At 38.0% G+C, this 21,830-nt stretch overlaps 1 protein-coding gene across 3 annotated transcripts in view; it reads left to right on the forward strand.

Moving 5' to 3' along the window:
- Positions 1 to 21,830, forward strand: part of HYCC1 (hyccin PI4KA lipid kinase complex subunit 1) — a 104,491-nt gene that overhangs the window by 66,054 nt on the left and 16,607 nt on the right. For all 3 annotated transcript variants that reach the window (XM_067562077.1, XM_067562079.1, XM_067562078.1), the window contains exons 4-8: positions 2,166 to 2,345; positions 6,941 to 7,021; positions 7,467 to 7,582; positions 9,931 to 10,026; positions 21,146 to 21,262. In XM_067562077.1, coding sequence (XP_067418178.1) covers positions 2,166 to 2,345; positions 6,941 to 7,021; positions 7,467 to 7,582; positions 9,931 to 10,026; positions 21,146 to 21,262 — 590 coding nt within the window. The remainder of the gene's footprint in view (positions 1 to 2,165; positions 2,346 to 6,940; positions 7,022 to 7,466; positions 7,583 to 9,930; positions 10,027 to 21,145; positions 21,263 to 21,830) is intronic.

The following is a 21,830-nucleotide window of genomic DNA, read 5'->3' on the forward strand; positions in this document are numbered from 1 at the left end:
CTGTCTGGGTTCACAAATTCAAAGCAGGCATTTTTATAATTCCACAGCAAAACTTATATATTACCTTATAGCAAGGGATACAGACATTTCAAGTAATTTGCTGCATTCATTAATCTTACAAGCATTTCATAAAGTCTAAACATTAAGTGCAATTTAGCTAGTCTTATCCCCTACCTTGAACAATTTTAACACACAGATGAGCAGGTCTGGTTTCCAGCTATGAATTTGTCAGTGCTGAGCTGATGCCTGCAGCCTTGGCAAGAGCTGTCACCTGGTCTACCAGCATCAGTCTCCATCTTCAACATTTTCCTGAGAGCAAATGTCCAACGTATTGGTCGTCATTTCAGAATACTGTGTCCTAGTTACCTGGTTTTTATCAGCATTAGGTCTGCTTGTTTCCAATGAAATCATCCATTTTTGTGCACAGGAACAAATCAGTCAAACTATTATGGGTGGTTAGGTTTTCAAAATTGCCCAAGGAAATTAGCTTCCATTGACATCCAGTAGGAACTGGGGGGTCTTTACTCACTTAAGATTTTGGAAATCTCACCCTGTAAAACAAAACTATGGTATTTTGCAATTTTTTGGTTTTTTTGCATTGCATGATTTATGTAAATTTGTTTTTATCCTCAGTAGTTATTTTGTGCTCTGCAGTGAGTCTTTTTAAAAATAGAGGCTTGGAAATTTTGCCATTAAAGGAATTGATTCTGCTATGAAGCTTGCATACTGTGTTATGTATTCACTGAAAAATGAAACCTGCAATAATTGCCAGCTTCTGGATATGGAATCGTCTTTGATTTAAATTTTGATGATTGAAGAAGTAATGCTTGATATGGCTAACAATCTCAACACTGAATAGAATAGTGGTATAGGAAACATGCAACTCATTAATACTCACTACTTTTTGTTCTGGGTCTGGATTTAGCCCATAGAAGTAACTGTGCAAAAATCTCCTTTCTGTGGCAGATAATCTTTCCATATGAGACCATGTTCTGAAAATAGAAAGTGGAATAGTATCATATGCAGTAAAAAGTTTGCAAGTAACTTACAGACAGAATTTACACCACTGGGCAAGCAGGACTAGAACATGGAACAACTTGAACTCTACTCTTTCCCAACACATATGGCTATCTAAAGCCCATATTGTTGGGTTGTGCGTGTGTAGTGTAGTTTATATACAATATTGAATGCATTCTATTGCAATAAGATACACCAAAGGCCAGGTCCCATGAGGCAGAGAAAATACTAATCCTCCAAGTAGGAGGATATACAGTACTCCATACCTCTGAGCAGTATTTCCTCAGCAGTTGTCCTGGCCTACATGAGTTAAGAAATGTGTAACTTGCTAAAATATGATCATGGCGATTGTCATGGTGTAGTTATATGTACTAACTGGAATTGGTAAAATGAGTTAAAAATTGCATGGAGAGTTTGTTGTGCAAAGCCTGCTAATTTTGGTGCATCAGAATCTATTTTCTAATCAGTCAGTTTCCTTAGGGTGGACATATATCCTTATTTTATAGCCAGGACAAGAGCCTCTCCTCTCACTACTTATAGATAGGAGATTCAGAATCTTTTTTGTCTTATGTGTAGGACTCGGCTCTCTTAAAATCTAGTCCCTGCTTGTTTCCTATGGTGCCAACTTTATTCATTTTGGAGACAGAGGAGGAAATATTTTGCAGTTCTTTGCAGTCTTGTCCTTAGATTGCTCAGTAAAGCTGTATTGTTGACTCTTTGAAAATCCTGTACCATATTCACACTTAGGTTTTTATTGTTTTGAAAGTTTTTACCAGTTGTAGTACTATTACTGCTATGGCCCAATCACGAACAGGAGATAATCACCAAGATCCTCCTTCATCCAACCCCTTTATGAGGTTGGAGAGTGACAAAGGAAAAAGGAAAGGAGCCAGTGGAATTCCTCCTGCAGGTATCTTCTGTCCTAACCACTAGGCAATGGCGGAGGCTGAAGGCAGGTACAAAGGAGATTTTGGCAGCCTCTATCAGTCACTTCATAACAAATTAAATTAATGTATAATTTGTTACACGTTCAGTTACTTCTGCTTTGAAAATTAACATTTTTGCCTCCATACTTAGTCTCTTGTCCTGCTCAATATATTGTGATTAGGTTTTATTCTATTGACAGTCACATTTTTATATTGTTCCAGCTGCTAGAGCCAGTTTGCCACCAGCTTTTTGAGTTCTATCGCAGTGGAGAGGAACGACTGCTACGATTCACTCTGCAATTTCTGCCGGAATTGCTGTGGTGTTACCTTGCTGTCTCAGCCAGCAGAGATCTGCAGAGCAGTGGCTGCATAGAAGCTCTTCTCCTAGGAGTTTACAACTTGGTTTGTATATGCATCTAATTAGTCAAATAGCTAAAATGTTAGTCTGCTTTTTTGGAAGCAGATTACTCCCCACTCCAATAAGACAGTTTAACATGCTAAGGTTTCCTTCAAGACAAAAATGAAGAGCTTGTGTATTTCTATTCTAGGAATCCAGTTTATGTTGCTTATATGCTGCTGAAAATGCGACTTTATATTTTATTTGTAAATCCAGTCCTATAATTATATAAGCTGCACCCTATCCATTTGGCATCATAGGGCAAAGGAGGCTAGCCTGAGATCTACTCTGAAGATGCCTTCTTTAATCTGCTCAGTATCAGCTCTGGTTTTGTCATCACGTCCTGGTCTGTCTGTCTCTCTCCTGGAGAGATCTCTCCAGTAGCTGGAATTGCCAGCAGTCTCCTCTTCACACTTTAAACCATAATTGATAGGATAAGCTAAAAGAACTAATTTCCTTACGTTCAAATAAAGAACATGTTTAGCCAGGTCTTTTAGCAGGTAGTATTTCAGAGGTACTGCATGTGAGTTAGTTTTTTGTTTCTAAAGATGGTCTGACTACTTTGGGGGGATGTGCTGTTTCTCTTAAAAATAAAGGACCTAGAATTTGTTGTCAAATTGTTGAAACTTAGACACTTAAATTGATCTTCTTTCATGCTGTAAAATCTTTATGTGGAGATTTTATTCATATTAGATAAGAGAATAGTAACCTATTTTATCAACTAACAATTCCCATCTCTATCTAAGTGGCTTTTGTGTGTGTGCGTGCATGTGCTCGTCACACCCAAAACTTGGAGCACAGACACTGGTTGCTTCTCCATTCTTTTCGTATTTCCAAGTTAGCTCTGCTTTGCACTGAGTGCATAGTCCAAAAGCTTAGTATTTTCTCTTTCAGGATTTTCTCTAGTCTAATTTCTTGTACTTTCAAGGAGAGAGAGCAGGGGCAATGAGGGAGAGGACAACTTTGGGAAAGGGGCTTATTTAAAATGCTGAGAAATTAGGGGAGGCTAAAAGGAAGAACAGATGTGCCCCTTTTGTGACAAAGTAGTGAAACAAGTTCTGCCCAAGAGCTTTTTCATGCAAACATACCCGTAGAAGTTGATTTCCTTCCTAAAGGAATTAGTGACTGTCTGTTAGTAGAGGAGTGCACGTCCCTCATTTGTTAAGAAGTACACGGATCAGAGTTTTAGCTGACTGTTTTGTTTTCCTGCCGTGCTTCTGGTCCTTTCTCTGGTGTCAATGGGCCAAATTCAGAGAGGGAAATTATTCTGTTACCAGGCCTACGTCCGTATGGTGCCTGTTAGCCTGAAATATAGTCTTAAATGCAGGTGACCTTATCTGAGAAATAAGCTGATAGCATCTCTCATTGAAAAGAACGAGGTTCTATAGTTGAGTAGATGAGAACACTCTGGGTTTATAAAAGTGATTCATGCTCTTGAGTAGATCAGTGGTGTATGATTTAGCAGCTGCTAGGGTGAAGGGCTATAAGAATCCTTTGCAGCTCCTATAGTCAAACTGTATCTTTTCATAGTTACTCCTTTCTGGCTTTGTCTGTCTTCTAAATCTCTGGGGCAACGAGGAGGGAAATGCTTCAGTGGAGTATCTCAGTTGTTCTGGTAACTTTTTCTCAGACAGAAAAAATTAATCTAGAAATAGACAATTGGATAACCATACTCACTAGCATTCATGGAAACAGTTCACTAGGAAAGTTTTGGCACCAAAAGGCTACCATACATCATAGCCTGGCATTGCACCACAATCTGTGTTCTTTTAGAAGAAGCAGTTTGGTCTTGTAATGCTCAACAGCCAGAGAGCACAGAAAAGTACTAGGCATTCCCCCAAACAGTCTGTTCTTCTCTTGTTTGTTCTCTTTTCTTAACTCTTTCCCTAATAAGTCTCAGTAGGGAACTTGGAGACTATTCTGGTGACACCTGTCTGGCAGAGGGTGCTTTACTTATTCTGGCCACAGATTATGTCTGGACCAGATTGACTATGGGAGCAGCAATCATCTGCCTCTCTCTGGAGGTGATTATTGGTCAATTAGGAGTCTGTGGAGACCTCTAGTCCCTTATTACCCTTGCCTCCTGGCTAGGGAAGGAGGGAATGCTAACAGTTGGAAGATCCATGGAGAATGATGGGGCATGTAGCTATATTCTGACCAAAGAACAGCATACCTGTGAGATTTCATCTGCTCAAATCTAACCATATGTCCTGTATTCCCACTCCTTCATTCCACATTAATACCTGTGCCATAATTATTAGCACAGGATTAGCTTTCTAACATAGTGATCTCATTGTCATAACGTTCCTCTGAAAATCCAATTCTCCTTAAGCTGCCTCTGTGATCATATCTTTGGTGGTGTACATTCTGGTGTTGAAGGGCTCAGTTATCTAGAAAATGTTCCATACGTTAGATAACAAATATTTAGAGTACACAGCCTTCTGTGTCCTGAATCTTATTAGCTGAATCTGTAGATACAAAACTAAAAGATGGGTAAATTGTTCATAACTGAAAACATTTTTTTCTAAGCATACTATTTATGCAGAATTTTAACTCCTTGGTTTTAGCACCTTAACATGAAACTGGCTGAAATCCCCTAGCTCTTAGATGTGTTTGACACACAAGGAGGATGACCATACTGTGTCAGACCCATGGTCCATCTAGCCTAGTATCCTGTCATCTGACAGTGGACAATGCCAGGTGCTTCAGAGGGAATGAACAGAACAGGTAATCATCAAGCAATTCCCAGCTTCTGGCAAACAGCAATCCATGCCCATCTGGCTAAAAGCCATTGATGGACCTATCCTACATGAACTTATCTAGTTCTTTTTTGAATCCCTTTATAGTCTTCACATCATCCTCTGGCAAGAGTTCCATAGTTGACTGTGCTTTGTGTAAAGAAACTTCCTTTTGTTTTAAACCTGCTGCCTATTAATTTCATTTGTTGACCCCTAGCTCTTGTGTTATGAGAAGGAGTAAATAACACTTCCTTATTTACTTTCTCCACACCCAGTCATGGTTTTATAGAGCTCTATTATATATTCCCCCCCTTAGTTGTCTGTTTTCCAAGCTGAAAGGTTCCAGTCTTATTAATCTCTCCTCATATGGAAGCTTTCCCATACCCCTAATAATTTTGTTGCCCTTTTCTGTGCCTTTTCCAATTCCAATAAATCTTTTTTGAGATGGGGCGACCAGATCTGCACTCGGTATTGAAGATGTGGGCATACCATGGATTTATAAAGAGACAATATGATATTTTCTGTCTTATTATCTATCCTTTTCCTAATGACTCCTAACATTGTTAGCTTTTTTGACTGCCACTGCACATAGTCATTTTGATAGTTCTCTGAAAACATCTACTCAAAGATATCTTGAGTAGTTTTGTATCATCTGCCACCTCACTTTTTCCAGATCATGATCAATATGTTGAACAATACTGGTGTCCCTGAAGGACACCACTATTTACATCCCTCCATTCTGAAAACTGAGCATTTATTCCTATCCTTTGTTTCCTATCTTTAACCAGTTACTCATCCTGGAGAGGACCTTCCCTCTTATCCCATCACTGCTTACTTTGCTTAAGAGCCTTTGGTGAGGGACCTTGTCAAAGGCTTTCTAAAAATCTAAATACACTAGATCCACTGGATCACCCTTGTTGACTCCCTCAAAGAATTCTAGTAGGTTGGTGAGGCATGATTTCCTTTACAAAAACCATATTGACTCTTCCCCCAACAAATCGTGTTCATCTATGCGTCTGATAATTCTGTTTACTGTAGTTTCAACCAGTTTGTTTGGTACTGAAGTTAGGCTTACTGGCCTGTAATTGCCAGAGTTGCCTCTAGAGCTTTTTTTAAAAATTTGAGTCAGATTAGCAGTCTTCCAGTCATCTGGTACAGAAGCTGATTTAAATGATAGGTGGTACTAATATACCACAGTTAGTAGTTCTACAATTTCACATTTGAGTTCTTCAGAACTCTTGGGTGAATACCATCTGGTCCTGGTGATTTCCTGTGTACTATTAGACTTTGGATTTCTTGTGCAAATGTTCTGAGATATAGTTTATCAGATAATATTGGATTTAAAATGTAATTAAAACTTTGTTTTTTAAATATCCAGTTAACCCCTCCTCCACAGCATAATAGCTTTCTTACCAGATTTATCCACCTTCAGCCTTTACTAATTCAGTAGTAGTAGTAAAGAATAGGTACAATATTGTTTTTAAAAATAATGGGTAATACTGTTAAATCAAGAGATTATATATCTATTTCAAGGCAAAAATATTTTGCAACAGCCTCTATAGAAAAGTATATTTCTCTTGTACACCATTCAAAATGATTAGTATATACCAATTAACAAATACCAAATACCTTTATTTTAAGTGAACATTCATAAATAGGAAAAAACACTAAGTTTTGGGGGAAGTATCAAGAGTGCGTTAAGCTTCTAGCTATTTGCATTCTAGAGTAGATAGGGATAATTAAGTAATTCAGTTTCCCCTAGAATATAAAATTACTTTCATGTTAACAGTGAACTTTTTTGATTTTTTCACAATAAGTAATTTAATAATGTAACCCTTGATGTCTCTTTGTGTGTTTCACAGGAAATAGTTGACAAACAGGGACATAGTAAAGTGCTGAGTTTCACAATTCCATCCTTATCCAAACCTTCAGTGTATCATGAAGTGAGTGACATTACTTTACTTTAATGCACGGTTGTTACCACATGGACTGCGTAGCTTCCCTTTATGAGGAGACCAGTTAAAGAAGACAATGTGAAAAGTGTAATGTTATGCATAATGATGAAACGACAAACTTGACTTTTAAACAATACCTTTCATGGCTGTTGTCTACTAATGAGGCCATTTAAGCTTGACATGTTTTTAAAAGAATTTTATGCTTATTTTAAGTGCCAGCTTTTTCCTAGGTCTTTTCCTAGCCTTTACTCCTAATTTCAAGGCACTTGCTACATTACATAACACAAAAAGCAGCCAGATATTTTTGTGGGTTCAAAATGTATGCACAGATAGATAAAGATATATCTTTATCTTTCTTTTAACTCCACTTTCTAATGAGATTTCAAGAGGACAAATGTTTTGAAGTCTTTATTCAAATACCTGTTTATTTTAGCCTTCCAGCATTGGTTCCATGGCTCTAACAGAGGGAGCTTTATCCCAGCATGGTTTGTCCAGGGTTGTGTACAGTGGACCTCATCCTCAGAGAGAGATGTTAACAGCACAAAACAGGTAAAACTGAAGTAAGATCTTTCATGAAAATCCATAAAAATGCTTAAAGTAGCTTCATTATTTTTGGCTTTGTGTTGTCCTGCCATCTTTTGTTTCATCTGTTGTTTTCTAACTTTGCAGTTGTAAGTAGGTATCTTGGTAAGTTAGAATCTTAAGAATTCGTTGCTACACATGTTTAAAAATAATTCCATGAGGCATATTTTTAAAATTTCATCTCAATATAGATTTTCATGTAACTAATTGTATTACATTTTGCTACATGAAGAAAACATTGACTTGCAGCTTTAAACCATTGAACTGCTTCTGTCTACAGCTTTAATGATATGATACCAAGTCACTATGTGACGAAATCAGAAAGGGTAAGGCACAAAATCAGTTACGCCTCGCAAGGGACATAAAAAGGCAATAAGAAGAGGTTCTTTAAATACATTTGGGAGCACAAGAAAGATGAAGTAAAGTTTAAGTCCTCTACTTTAGTAGGGAAGGAGAGCTAATAGCTGATGACATCAAGAAGGCTGAGGTATTTATTTTGCTTCAGTCTTAAAAAAGTTTAATGATGACCATATAGTCAACACACTTGATGGGACAGGAACGAAAACAAAATAATGAAAGGACAGGTTAAAGAATATTTAGATAATTTAGAAGTATTCAAGTCAGCAGGGCCAGATGAAATTCATTCTAGGGTACTTAAGGAAGTAGCTGAAGCAATCTCAGAACTGTTAACAATTACTTTGAAAACTCATGGAAGACAGTTGAGGTCCCAGAGGACTGGAGAAGGGCAAACATAGTCCCTGTCTTTAAAAACGGGAGCAGAGAGAGCCTGGGGAAGTATAGACCAGTTACCTGATTTTAATACCTGGAAATATACTGGAACAAATTTGAGAAAATCAGTTAGTAACCATTTAGAGGAATAATAGGGTTAGAAGGCACCAGCATGGATTTGTCATGAACAAATCATGCCGAACCAATTTCCGAAGGAACTAATTTCCTTCTTTGACAGCATTGCTGGCCTAGTGGATGGGAGGAAGTAGTAAATGTGATAAATCTTGATTTTTAGTAAGGCTTTTGTCACAGTCCCACATGACATTCTCATAAGCAAACTAGGGCAATGTAGTCTAAATTAAATGACAATAAGTGGGTGTATAACTGGTTGAAGGACTATACTCAGAGTAGTTATCAATGGATTGCTGTCAAAGTGGGAGGACATATCTAGTGGGGTCCTTCAGGGTTCAGTCCTGTGTCTGGTACTAGTCAATATTTTTGTTAATGACTTGGATAATGGAGGTATGAGTAGGCTTCTAAAATTTGTAGATGACACCAAGCTGGGAGGGTTTACAAGCACTTCAGAGCACAGTATTAGAATTCAAAGCAACCTTGACAAATGGGAGAATTAGTCTGAATTTAACTAATATGAAGATGAAATTAGGTTAATATAAGTGCAAAGTACTTAAAGAAAAATCAAATGCAATCTACACAATGAGGAATAATTGGCTAGCTGATAGTACTGCTGAAAAGGATTTGAGGGTTATAATAGATCCCAAATTCGATGAGTCAACATTATGATGTAGTTGTGAAAAAAACTAATCGTTCTGGGATGTATTAACAGGAGTGTCATCTGTAAGAAACAGGAGGTAATTGTCCCCTCTACTTGGCACTGGTGAGGCTTCAGCTGGAATATAATGTCCAATTCTGGGTGCCATGCTTTAGGAAAGATGTAGACAAATTGAAGAGACCTCAAAGGGGAGCAACAAAAATTATTTAAAAAAAAAAAAGGTTTAGAAAACCTGACTTCTGAGGAAAGATTAAAAAACACTGGTCATGTTTACTCTTGAGAATAGAAGACTGAAGGGAGACCTGATAAGTCTTCAAATATATTTAGGGCTGTTATAAAGAGGACAGCGATTAATTGTTCTCTACGTCCACTGTGGATAGGACAAGTAATAATGGGCTTAACATGCAGCAAGGATGATTTAGATTAGATATTAGGAAAAACTTTCAAACTATATGGATAGTAAGGATCTGGAATAGGCTACCAAGGAAGGTTGTGTAATCCCCATCATTGGAGGCTTTTAAGAACAGTTTGGACAAACGCCTGCCAGTGTTGGTCTAGGTTTCCTTGATTCAGCCTCAGCACAGGGGGCTGGACTAGATGATTTCTTGAGGTCCCTTCCAGCCCTACCTTTTTGTGATTCTATGATGCTGTAAATTTGCTATTTGAATGGTTTCTATGCATGGCATATTTTGTTAACTTATTCTCTACATTCACTTTTAAAAAGGGAAAAGTACTAAATTTTTTTGATACTTTAAACTGTTACATTTTTGATAATTTTGAATATTTTCTTCTTTAGGTTTGAAGTGCTGACATTCCTCCTGCTGTGTTATAATGCTGCCTTAAGCTACATGCCTGCAGTTTCTCTTCAATCATTGTGTCAAATTTGCTCAAGGTAACCTTCCTTTAGGCTGAATATACTTAAAGGGACACGGGCAATGTGAAGTCTAAACATTTTTTTAAACAAGGAGTTAAAACAGTCATGTAGTATACCTGAAAATATTACAGTTATGTAGTACACCTGTTGTCCCTGAAACATCCTGTAAGTTGTTTTGGTTTACAGTCACGTTGTCTATACTTTAAAATGGTTTTCTTTCCCTTCTTACCACATGAAACTCATCAATAAACTTTTGATGCTTTATAGCAGTGGTCCCCAAACTTTTTCTGTGGTGGCCCACTCCCCCTTTCCTCCCTTCCCACCCCCCCAACCCATAATGGAATGTTTCTGCACTCTCCCAGGAGCCACAGTCAGGAGCTGGGGCCTAGAATGAGGCTCCAGCTATGGCTGGGGGCAGGGCTGAGGCTGGGGCCAAAGTGGAGCTGGGGACAGAGCAGGATTGGGTGGTGCTCCCTCCCCACTCCCTGTGGGGGCTGGACCCCGCCACGCCCCCTCCGAGTGTTCCTCTGCACTCCCTGGGAGGAGCGCATCCCATAGTTTGGGGACCACTGCTTTACAATGTTGCTTATACAGCTGGGAATTTGACTGACTTAATATTTTACTAGAGAAGTCTAAAGAACTTATAATTGTCAAGAAATTGAAACTGGCAATAAATGTGACAAACATGTATTAGTGCTTTGAAAATTTTTGTTTCTAGTCTCTCATTTTATGAATGAATGTAGTATATCTTACTTCTAAGTTTAATGATAACCTGTTTCATAAATTTGTTTTTCTAATATTTACCTTAAATTAATCATTCACTTGAAAACTCTTGATGTATTTGCTCAATGGAAGAAATGATCTGCATTTTTTCCACAAGAAATATAAAACTCAGTGAAGAAGATGCAATGAAGAACATGACTCTCATATAATCCAAGGGTCCGGTCACAAATCTTGCAAATTTGTCTTGTAGCTAATTTTGAAGTGAGTTAATGTTAAGGATAGAGTGACTTCCTTGTAGAGATAAAAACAAGAACCAGAACCTTGAAATTCCATAAACGATAACACATAGCAGTTTTCCACTAGTCACTAACTCAAAGATCCCAAGCTCCATCACACAAACTTCAAAAGGGCAGCTATTGCTGTCAGGTTTGAGTTTGTGTCTGTGTTTTGTTTTGATTCTGAGGGAATAAGATTACTTACAAAAAAAAGTCTTACTACTGTGAAGAATCCTTTTATAATAGGAGATGTGCCTGACATCTTGCTAGATAGTAGTGGTATCTTGGAGACCTGAGGAGGAGGTTCCAGAAATGTGTAGCGGTTAAGGGTTGCATAGAAAAGTGAGGCATTGATTATCCTGTTTCATTAAGTTCTATTGAGGTTAGCCAAATAAGAGTGGCTACAGGTGCAAGGTGCAAATAGAAGTTCATTTCTAAATAAAATCTGAGTGTGGGTACTGAATGGTGGTCCATTTTGATTCTTATAAAACTATAAACATGAACTGTGTAATAGCAGGACTTCAACTCCCTCTGTCCCTCATACATTCTGCCTTCAAGTCCATAAGCCTTTCTAAAGGTCTCCTGGCTGAAAGCAATTTAGGAATCCATGGGAATGGAAAAGGTATGCACAAGAGAACCAGGGTGTATCTCTGCATTTAAGACTGTGGATGTGGATCTGGTGATGAGCTAGGTCTGAGGAGGATCTGTGGAGCAGATTGTGGGATTTCCCCCCTAAATAATTTTCCTTTTTCCCTTAATTTAAGTGAATCAGCAAGATGTTTTAGGCATTCCCAGTTTCATATGGTTCAGCTGAAGGATTTGCCCATATAAAGGTAAAAGTCTGAGTTACACTGAACAGCCTTTCTAGAATGGCTAATTATTTTTATCAAACAGAGCTTTGAAAATGTAACACTGTTGCTATTAATCATTACAAACCTATAACAATATCAGTTTACAAAGGTCAAACTCAAGATTAGAGAGAACGTTGGCAGTACATCAATTATGTGAATTTACCTGATCTTTAATTTTATTATGTAAATACAAAATTCTCTGTTTAGATAACAATTCCACTTCAATAATAGTGGCAGCAGAAATGAATGCCTCTGTTTTCATTATCTTTATCCTGCTTTGGTGCTGAGTAGCAGAGGAATACTGCTCCCCTCTTTCTCTTTTAGATTATTTTCTGTAGAAAATAACTTGGGCTAGGGTACCTATTTTGAGTTCTAAGTGCTATTGGCATAATTTGGGTGGCTAGATTAGGAAGCCTTTCATGATTTTAGCAGTTACAGTACATCACAGATTTCTGTTTTCAGTCTAATACACTTTTAAAAAAAATAAAGAAATGGGTGCAACTGAAAATCAGAGCAAAATTCTGGCTATTTTCCCACTGTAATAAGGGCATTATGCTTATTCATGTATTATCAGTAACTATTCTGTAAAATAAGGACATTTTGCATACTAAGGAATCTAAGCCCAGTTTAAAAAAGTAGGTAGTTGGCGATACAATAAAGCTAATTATCACAATCATTATAGCAAAATACCTTTGCTTTTAAGCACAGTTGATTAGCTTTCTATATGCCCAGACTCAGTCTGCTACTCTAGACTTACCAAGCAGCCATCTGCTATTGAGTGGTAAATAAGCATATTGTTCAATGAAGCTTATTTCATAATCTTTCCCTGTCTCAGTTGCTGGTGCTATTAGGAGTACATGTGCCTCAGCATGACATTTTTGCTCTGATGATCCAAAGATAAAATCTCTTTGGGGTTTCTTTCTTGTTGGATGTATACTGAAATCAACATATAAAGGGTCAGGCAGAATGCAAATGATAACCATTGCAGTTATCGTATATTGTGTCTATTTGTCTCAAAATATCCCTTTTTAGATCAAGAAAAATGAAAGATGGATGATTACAATTCAGACTTCCCCCAGTAACCTGTTAATATATCTCAATCCTATTGGTTGTGCTTCAGAACAGGAAACTGTTTCCATCTTTGTCCTCACTATGGATGTCAATCTTGTCTATGACTTTGTCACCATCTATCCATTCAAAATTAGTTATGGATATGCTACAGAATGCACACTGAGGCTACAGTGGTGCTCAGAGGCCCCTATGGGATCATGACCTCATTTTCTCTGCTGTACAAATAAAACTGGATGTAGTTCCTGCCCTAAAGAGTTTATGATCTAATTTCACAGCCTTCGACCCTAGTCACATATGCCCTAAAACCATTTATTGGACCATATGGTCTTTAGCTGATTGCTTTTTAAGTATGTCTTAAGTCCCTAGGCCTTGATCTAGGAAAAGCACTGATGGAAAACAAACAAGCATAAGTTTCCCGATCAGATAGTGTAAGTTTTGAGACATCATTTTTCTTTACAAGGGACTTGCTGGTTCTCAACTCTATCTCTTTAAGTGGAATATCAGTACACTTGATGGCAGAGAGAGACCTGAGCAAAGAGAAAATAGGCCATGGGCCTTGAAGGATTGATGGCACCTCTTGAAATTTCAGCCTGTGGGACTCATGGTCTCGTGTGTAGTTGTCTAGTCTCTGTAGGCATATTGCATGGCTGACACCTGTGAGAGACCCTGGCCAGTATTTGCCCATGCAACCAGGATTTCATTCAGCCAGATATTATAGGTCCTTTCTACCTGAACTATAAGGGGAGGAGCAGACTCCAATGTATCTTGGTGGAAAAGAGGGATTGTGGAGGAGAAAAAAAAAGGCCTCCACTAAAAGATTGTACCTTCAGACAAGGAGAGCTACTGAGTAAAGCAACAAGCTGTATTTCTCTTGCTCCATCATAGTGTCCATAATGCATACAACGTGATGTGAAGGTATTGCCTCCCCCACAACTGCCTTCAAGTGGGACTACTCCAGCCATTATCCATGTTCCTGCAGAAAAGCACCATCAGGGAACTAAAATGCCACTCTGGTGCTATCATGTGTAGTCGTTGGGCTCCTATATCCTCCTCAGAAGTAGGTGGTGATTATACATAGTGATTTTTCAGCAGTCACTCACAGATGCTAGTGCAGTCCCTGTACCATATGGAGTTGAGCAGAGAGTGTGTCATGGTGGAAAATTAGCACTTATTAGTGTCCCGATATGTGCTTTTGAGAGAGATGCAAAATTATGGAAAGATCACAAAGAAATGAAGCTGTCATACCCAAGAAGCTTTGGCAACACTGAAAGTCCCCTAGCACAGAAAACTTGAGACTTTTCTCTGAAATGAATGGTGATCTTTGGGATTTTCTCTGCAGGCTTAATTTGACAGCTGGAAATTAGTCTGGTTTCTGCAGCAACAGAAACAAGCAGGTAGAGCAAGATCTTAGCCAAATCTGTCTTGGTTCATCTGCCTCTTCTGTGATGCCACATAAAATATTACCAGTATGTCTTAATGTTCTATAACTTCATAAGCCTTTGCTACGAGGAGAAGATGTGAATTAAGCATGGAGATGCTATACTAATGAGCATGGTACCCGTGGAGGGGAGTGTTCCTGCCTACCAACCAAATCAAAATTCCACAGAACTTTCAAAACCAAGCTGTCAGCTCTCTCATTTCAAGAAAAAATATTTGGTGTGGAATTTAAAAAGTTTTAGTCATTGATTAAAAAGATCCTCCTCGTTGGTGAGATATTCAGTATGTCTTAAGTTCCAATACATAGGAACATCCAAAAATACTAGTTTGTTGATAAGGCATCAGTATCAAAATTGGAGCTCAAGAGAAGCAGACTTGACTGGAATAACTGTTTGTTTTTGTTCAAAGGAACGTTGACATGAAGATACAGACCATTCACAGAATGCAGTCAAAAGCAGAACATTTAAAACCTATTCCATGCATGAGCTTCAACAGCAATCCACTGGTGATTGTATGCTGTGGCAGTCAAGAATCTGACAGAGGAATTAATTTTTAACGAACTTTATTTGTTGCACTGCTCCAACCTATTCAAGTGTGAAGCCTTTGTGGGTTTTGATAAAGGGGGCAGCAATAAACAACTTAAGTCATTTACTGAAAGATCGGAGAGCAGGAAGCATCAAAAGTACAGTGATTTGATTAAAGTAGGCTGCTGGTGTGCCTGGGGAAATGTGAAATTGTTGTGGTCAACAAGGAGTCTCATTTTCTGTGCATCTGACTTCAAGACTGTATGGACCTCCAAGACAAATACAAAAGCAAGGCAGTAATTCAGGAAGGTTTAAGAAGTCTGGGGCAAACAGATGTTCTGACTTGATATAGGTTTTTTCTAGGCAGTCTGGCAAAACATTCCCATATTTTCATGGAAGTAAATCCTTCTAGCTACAGACTGATCTAAGGCCATTGTGTCCATATCTAATAAAGCTGTTCATGATTAGACCATGGACTGAACAAACTATACATCACAGGATTTACAGTCATCCTCCGAGTCCCTCTTGCTTCAGGCTTTTCTCTGGGCATGAGGCAATCAAATTTTAAGAAAGAGGAAACTGTCAGGCAGGTTATGGATACTCTACTGAAAACAACTTACTGTACCTCTCGATACCCTGGAGTAAGTTAGAGATCTTACTCATCCTTATGCAGGAGAGTGAAAATAGACCTCTCTGAATCTAGAGTTACAGACATTTTGGAATTGATGGCTTTGGGTTTGAGTCTTGTTTAATTAAAGCACATTTCACAGCTATTTCAATGCTCTGGTGAAGTTATTTTTTAACCCATCACCAGAATCTAGTTCTCTGGAAACTAAAATTTATACAAGGTTTAACAAACAAGAGTTGATGGCTAAAGGCTGCTTTAATCATAACTCTTAATTATAGGGGGAGTTGGTAGTGCCTCCCCTGGGGGTGCCTAACATATTCTATAATAAATGATTGCAACATTTGTTTGAGAAGCTCAAATAGCATTGTTTGCAGCAAGCCTTATAAATTTTGGCAGGGATAAACCAAGACCAGAAAAGTGCTGCTACTTTGTCCTATTTAATTCCTTTCAGGTTTAGCTGAGACTAACTTTTGAAAATCATTTTCCCCTTCTGTCACTGGCGGTGGTTACAAAATTTTGGCACTATGCCAAAATAACTGAATGTGTTCTCAGCTAAGGCCAGGCCCATGTTTCTCCTGGGCAGCTGCAAAACACACTGCATATAGAACTCCAGGAGCAGAAGGGGAGAGAAGCTGGATCAGGCTCTCCTGACAAACCCCTCTCCCAGGCCCATCATAATCTCAGTAGCCCATCTTCCCCCACCCTCTGGGGCACAAGCAGTGAGAGAGTGCCAAGCTAGGACAGGCTTCCCCAGACCACACCTGGAGCTAGCACCTGATCCCAGTGGTTCATTCCCATCCCTCCTGGGATAACAGCCTTCTCCTGCTGATAGTTAATGTAGATGGTTTAGTCCTGTAGCTCAAGCTCTGCTGAAGGTTCAGGGTTCAAACCATACTGATGCATGGTGCAGCAATATTCTTACAATAGCACATTTTTTTCTTTATGTATTTACCATTCTTTGCAGGCTTTGGATAGTATGCAGTAAGGAGGAGAGGAACTATTAACTGGATAATGAGGATAGGAATGTTGAACAACTGCTTCATTCCCTGTGCACAGAATGAAGCAGGGTTGTGTAATTAGACTGTTTTGAATGTATACATACAAAGAGGTCAAATTTAAGTTTCAGGGCAGCCTAAATTCTGTCATTTCCTAACTTGAGTGCTTGATTTTTGCAACCTTAAAAGAACGTGGAAAGCCAGAGTGAGAAGCGGAGAAGTGCCTGGCAGATACAGAACATAGTTACCAAGGCATAGTTACCAAGGAAACTCAGTTTCTGGGGGAAAAAAGGATGTGGAAAATGGGCCAGAAGAAATGACAAATGTCTCTGGTATAGTGACCGACTGTGCTAATGTGCAAAATCTGGCTAGCATGTGCCTATGACTGAGTCCACAAAACAACTTCACAAATCTTTTCTCCAATCCCTGGTTATCTTATAGCTTTCAACTTCTTTCATTTAATAAACTATAGAAACCAGGAAAACTTCCTTAAATATACAATAAGTTCATTTTTCCTAATTTTGCATCTCTTATCATGATTGCCATCTGTCTAGATGTTCAGCAAGAGGCAAGAATTTCTTGGTTAAGAAAACTTTTAGGTTACCAGAAAAATACTCTAGGTTATGCCCTGCAAAGATGGAAATAGAAATAACTGTAAAGACATAATTTTTTACAGGATCCATTAACACCTTTTAACAACACTTATATTTCTGCCTCTTGGAATTCTTCCAGTCAGCAGTTGTCCAAAAGTAGAATGTCTAGGAGTAAACAACTAAACCTGGCACTGTTTTTTCACCATGGCTGAGCACTTTTTTCCTTAAACATTTGATTTTTTTTTTTTCTATTTGCTAATTCACTCTGGATCTAAAGGCTAAGTTGTGTGCTTTGCTACTTATGCGTCATTACCAGTAATGTTGATTCAATTTATGTGTATTACAGTGTACTAGTTTAATTGCGATTGGATTGTAGACCTTGGTTGGGTCAAGTTTACTAGTAATGAACACATGCAGGAAAACATAGCCTGTGGATCTAACCTTCTTTACAATGCCCTTCAAATGAGAAGACTCTATCTTTTATTTTATGAAGCATGAAATAAACCTCAGATGTTTGCTGAACTCAGAAATGCAGTTTAATTTATGGGTTCACATTCTGAGTGTTTCTCTTCATTGACTATTTATTAAACCTCAAAATCCAAATATAAACTCTGTGGATACAGAGACTGCTCAGATCACTTATAGATCAAAATGAATGTTCATAATCACCACTCTTAAGGCAGACTTGGGGCATAAGACCACATAAGGATAACTAAATGTATAACTAGCTTCATTCTCCAACTAAATCATGATTTCAACAAAATCATCCAAAAAAACCTATTCAAACATCAGGTAGAAGGCCTATAAGAATTCATGTAGCATGTCATTACTCCCACCACATAATCAAAAAAACTTTGGGTATGTCTACACTGGAAAGAAGTATGTTTTTAACGCAGGTTAGCTCACCTAGGTTCGTTAACTTGGGTTAAAATAGCAGTGAAGACTCACCAATTCTGCTTGGCAGCTCAAGTGTAAGGAACCTGGGGTTGAACTTGAGTTGCTAACCTAAGTTAAAAGCAGAGTTGCCATGTCTTCACTGCTATTTTTACCTGAGTTACCTAAAGTTAATCCAAGCTAAAAACACATCTCTTGAAGAGTAGAGTTACCCTTTATCTTTGACATCTGAATCACTGATTTACTAGAACTGGAGCAAAATACTTAGTACCCCAAGCTCCACAAAATGTAAAAATGTTGGAAACAGCCAGACTAGAAGTTGTCTTACTGGAATCCAAATTATTAGAATACTACATAAAGGTCCAAGATGGAGTATAAAGATAGGGGTGGAGGATTAAAAAATGAGACTCCTAGGGTGGCTACACAGCCAAGTAGCAATAAATATAGTACCTAACAAAATCACGCTGTTTTCCTGCAGATCCCTAATGTCTACACCTCAAAGGGGGAGGGAGTTTCTCTGCCATTGGTTAGTCAAGTTTGCAAGTTAGGCCCCAGTTGTGCAAACACATATATTGACTTCAGTGGTTATGAAGGATGCTTTTTTCATCTACATCTCTCTGGAAGGTTTCAACCTTACTTTCAGATGCAAATCTTGATACTGCCACTCAGAGCTTTGTTGTCTCAGTTAGACTATTGGAATGTAACCTGAACAGAGCACATGTTAAATCCATTCAGAGTCTGAAGCTGGCACAGAATTTGGCATAGAATTTGCTTTCCAAGGGGGTGTTTGAATGAGCACATAACAGATCTGAGATATTGTACTTGCTGCTTGTTGATCTCCACATAGATTGTGTGTTGGTTTTAACCTTTAGCGGGTGGCTGACCTAAGACTGCCTCTCTCTCTGTCCATACGGCCACATACGAAGTCAGCAAAGATGCTCAAGCTGGAGTCCTATTATAGAGGATGCTGCTGGTAGAGCATCTGACTTTGACTCCTTGGCTCTGGAAATTACTCTTCTGTGTGGTAGCCCAAATCTGTTGACTTTCATTCAGGGAATGCTGCAAAATGCATTTGTTAGAGTTTATGGGGAGGACTAAAGTTATGGGCTTGTGAGTGGATTTGAATGGGATCTATTTTGCTGCTTTATTTATTGGTTGGTAAATTAACTCAGGGCTGGTGTACACTGAAAACTTACATCGGCATAGCTACTTCTCTTAAGAGTGTGAAAAATCCACACCACCAAGAAACATAACTCTGCTGACCTAATCTCCAGTGTAGACAGTGCTAAGTCAATAAAAGAATTCTTCCGTCAATCCAGCTACTCCCTCTCAGGGAAGTGGATTTACTACAGCAATGGAAGAATGCAATGGAAGAATAAGTATTGACTTAATCAAAAACACATAGTTTCATAGTGCTCTGAAATCCTGCTTCCAAACCCCTGATAATCTTTCCATTCTTAATCAGTTTCACACTTACTAGCCATACAATGCTGACTATCGGGGGTGCAAAGATTGAAATTTTATCTTTAGGAATGAGAGAGAATATTGAAAGTGCACAGAATTGCTTTCTGGCTCTATATGCAGGTAGTGGGACTGGAGTTAATGAATTTAACCTTTGTAGTACTAGAGCTTGCATACTGTAGATACGCATAGTTGGGAGGAAAATCAAGCCTAATGGACTTCATCTGCTGAGGGAACATGTAGTCCATTATAAAATGGTTAAAAAAAATTTCTTTGAAAATGTTTGGGAGCATGATGTCAGGTTTCTTTTTATGTAAACATCGAAAAAACTCTTAACATGAGGAAAATATTGATTGAAAAACAGGGATTTGTAAAGGTGGTGTGACATTACAAGAAAAAGATAGTAAAAAGATCCAAAGGATTGAGGGGAAACATTCAGTTAATAGTTGTATGACCGTAGTGCCTAAAAACCCAATCACATACAGAGGGGGAGAAATCCTTCGTCCAAAGAATTTACTATTTCAAATAGGCATGACAAAGGCTGGGTGGCAGAATGAGGCACAGAGAGTGAAGTGATATGTCCAAGAATGCACAGAAAGTTAATAGCAGAGCCAGAATTAAAGCATAGGATCTTCTAACTATGGAGAACTATTGGCACCTGAAGACATTGTTCAATAAAAGATCTTGGGACTCAGTCTCATATTCACTTTAATGTTTGTGGCAGAAAAGGTCAGATGCATATACTAGTTACTGTAAACTGCAAACAGAAACAAGGGGAGTGTTACAGGGATAAAGTATCTGCTAATAGAGTATTTCATTATGACAATTCAAAATTAATTTCTGATCATCAATATCTTCCAGGCTCCACCTTGAGGAAGACGACATAAAAAAACTTGATTAAAATACTACAATTAAATTACATTAAATTCCTTTAGACTTTGAAAAAAGACTTCCCTTTGAAAAGTCTATTAATGTATATTCAGTGATTTATTGTAGGTGTCAAGTTTTTTTTGCCATTTTTGATTTACAAAAGCCACACAAATTACAATCCCTGATGGAATACGATTGAAAACTAGCACCAAAACAGAAAAGATTTTTATCATTTTTAGAATAACTTTGTGAATTTGGAGCATGTGCAGATAATATACTTCAATATTGGCAAAGGTAATCTCATTTTATGGAGCAACATATACACTCCTGCCTTGGGAATCTCCAACCCTAGCAGATTCACTAGTGTCTGAGAAGTAGCATCATGAGTAATCTGATACTTATGTATTTTGTTAATGTTGAGATCACATAGTGTATTTCATGCACTGTTACTTTTTCCATTGGACAGCAAAATTTTTTTAATTCAGATTGATTAGCATTGACAAACTGGGTTTATTCCTCCATCCACCTGCCATGTGCTTGTAACATGAGTGACTTAAGTTTCTTTAGTGTGTAATGAAGTATGAAGGACTCGTGCTCTCCCAATAGAGGGCATTTTGAACACTCTTGCACGTATTTTTCAAAATGGATAAATAAGAGTCATCTGGTTCAGAAAAAGTGGCTGATGGATGGATTCGCTTTGTGATTGTCACTTCTGGCTGTGGCATATAGTAAACTCTTCTTAACTTTGTAATGTGTTAGATATGGATTAATCTGAATTACTAGTTGTCCTAATGCCAAATGCATGGTTTCTCTAGAATCTGTGTCTGTGGATATCCTCGACAACAAGTAAGAAAATACAAAGGAGTAAATAGCAGGATTCCAGTTTCTTCTGAATTCATGGTGCAAATGCTAACTGGGATTTATTATGCCTTGTAAGTTTACCATACACATATGACAGCTTAATTTGTATATTCTTTTTACTGCATATGTCCTTTCATATCTGTTAAACATAATTCTGCCAATCATAAATTAGGAGTATATTCCCTTCTTGATACATGTGTATAATTCTATATCCTATTAGCTGCAATGAAGCATGCAACTTGGGGAAAATATCATTTGATATATTTAACCAATATCAGAATATTTTAGAATAATGATTTACAACTAGTGTATCTACTCATCCTACATCGATTCTTACTCACGTGTGTTTGTGCTTAGAAGTGACAAATGTGGATTCAGTTTTGGAAAACTTATTTCAGTCTTAAATTTTTCTTGCCGCATCTATGTTATTGCTTCTCTTGTCTTCAATGCTCTTATCATCCACTGATGGTCACAGATAAACTAATTGAATTTTGATATTGTTGTATTAACTGAAATGACTGCTCCTGTAGTCTTGTTCACAACATAAGTAGATATTCAAGATGTGGAACAGCATACTACTGTGCAACTTTTGTTGCAATTCCATAACTAAAATGCAGCAACTTGTTGAATGTTTACCTA

Source organism: Emydura macquarii, unplaced genomic scaffold (assembly GCF_026122565.2).
Source record: "Emydura macquarii macquarii isolate MOO-44397 ecotype Brisbane River unplaced genomic scaffold, CSIRO-AGI_Emac_v2 contig_2422, whole genome shotgun sequence".
Lineage (NCBI taxonomy): Eukaryota > Metazoa > Chordata > Testudines > Chelidae > Emydura > Emydura macquarii.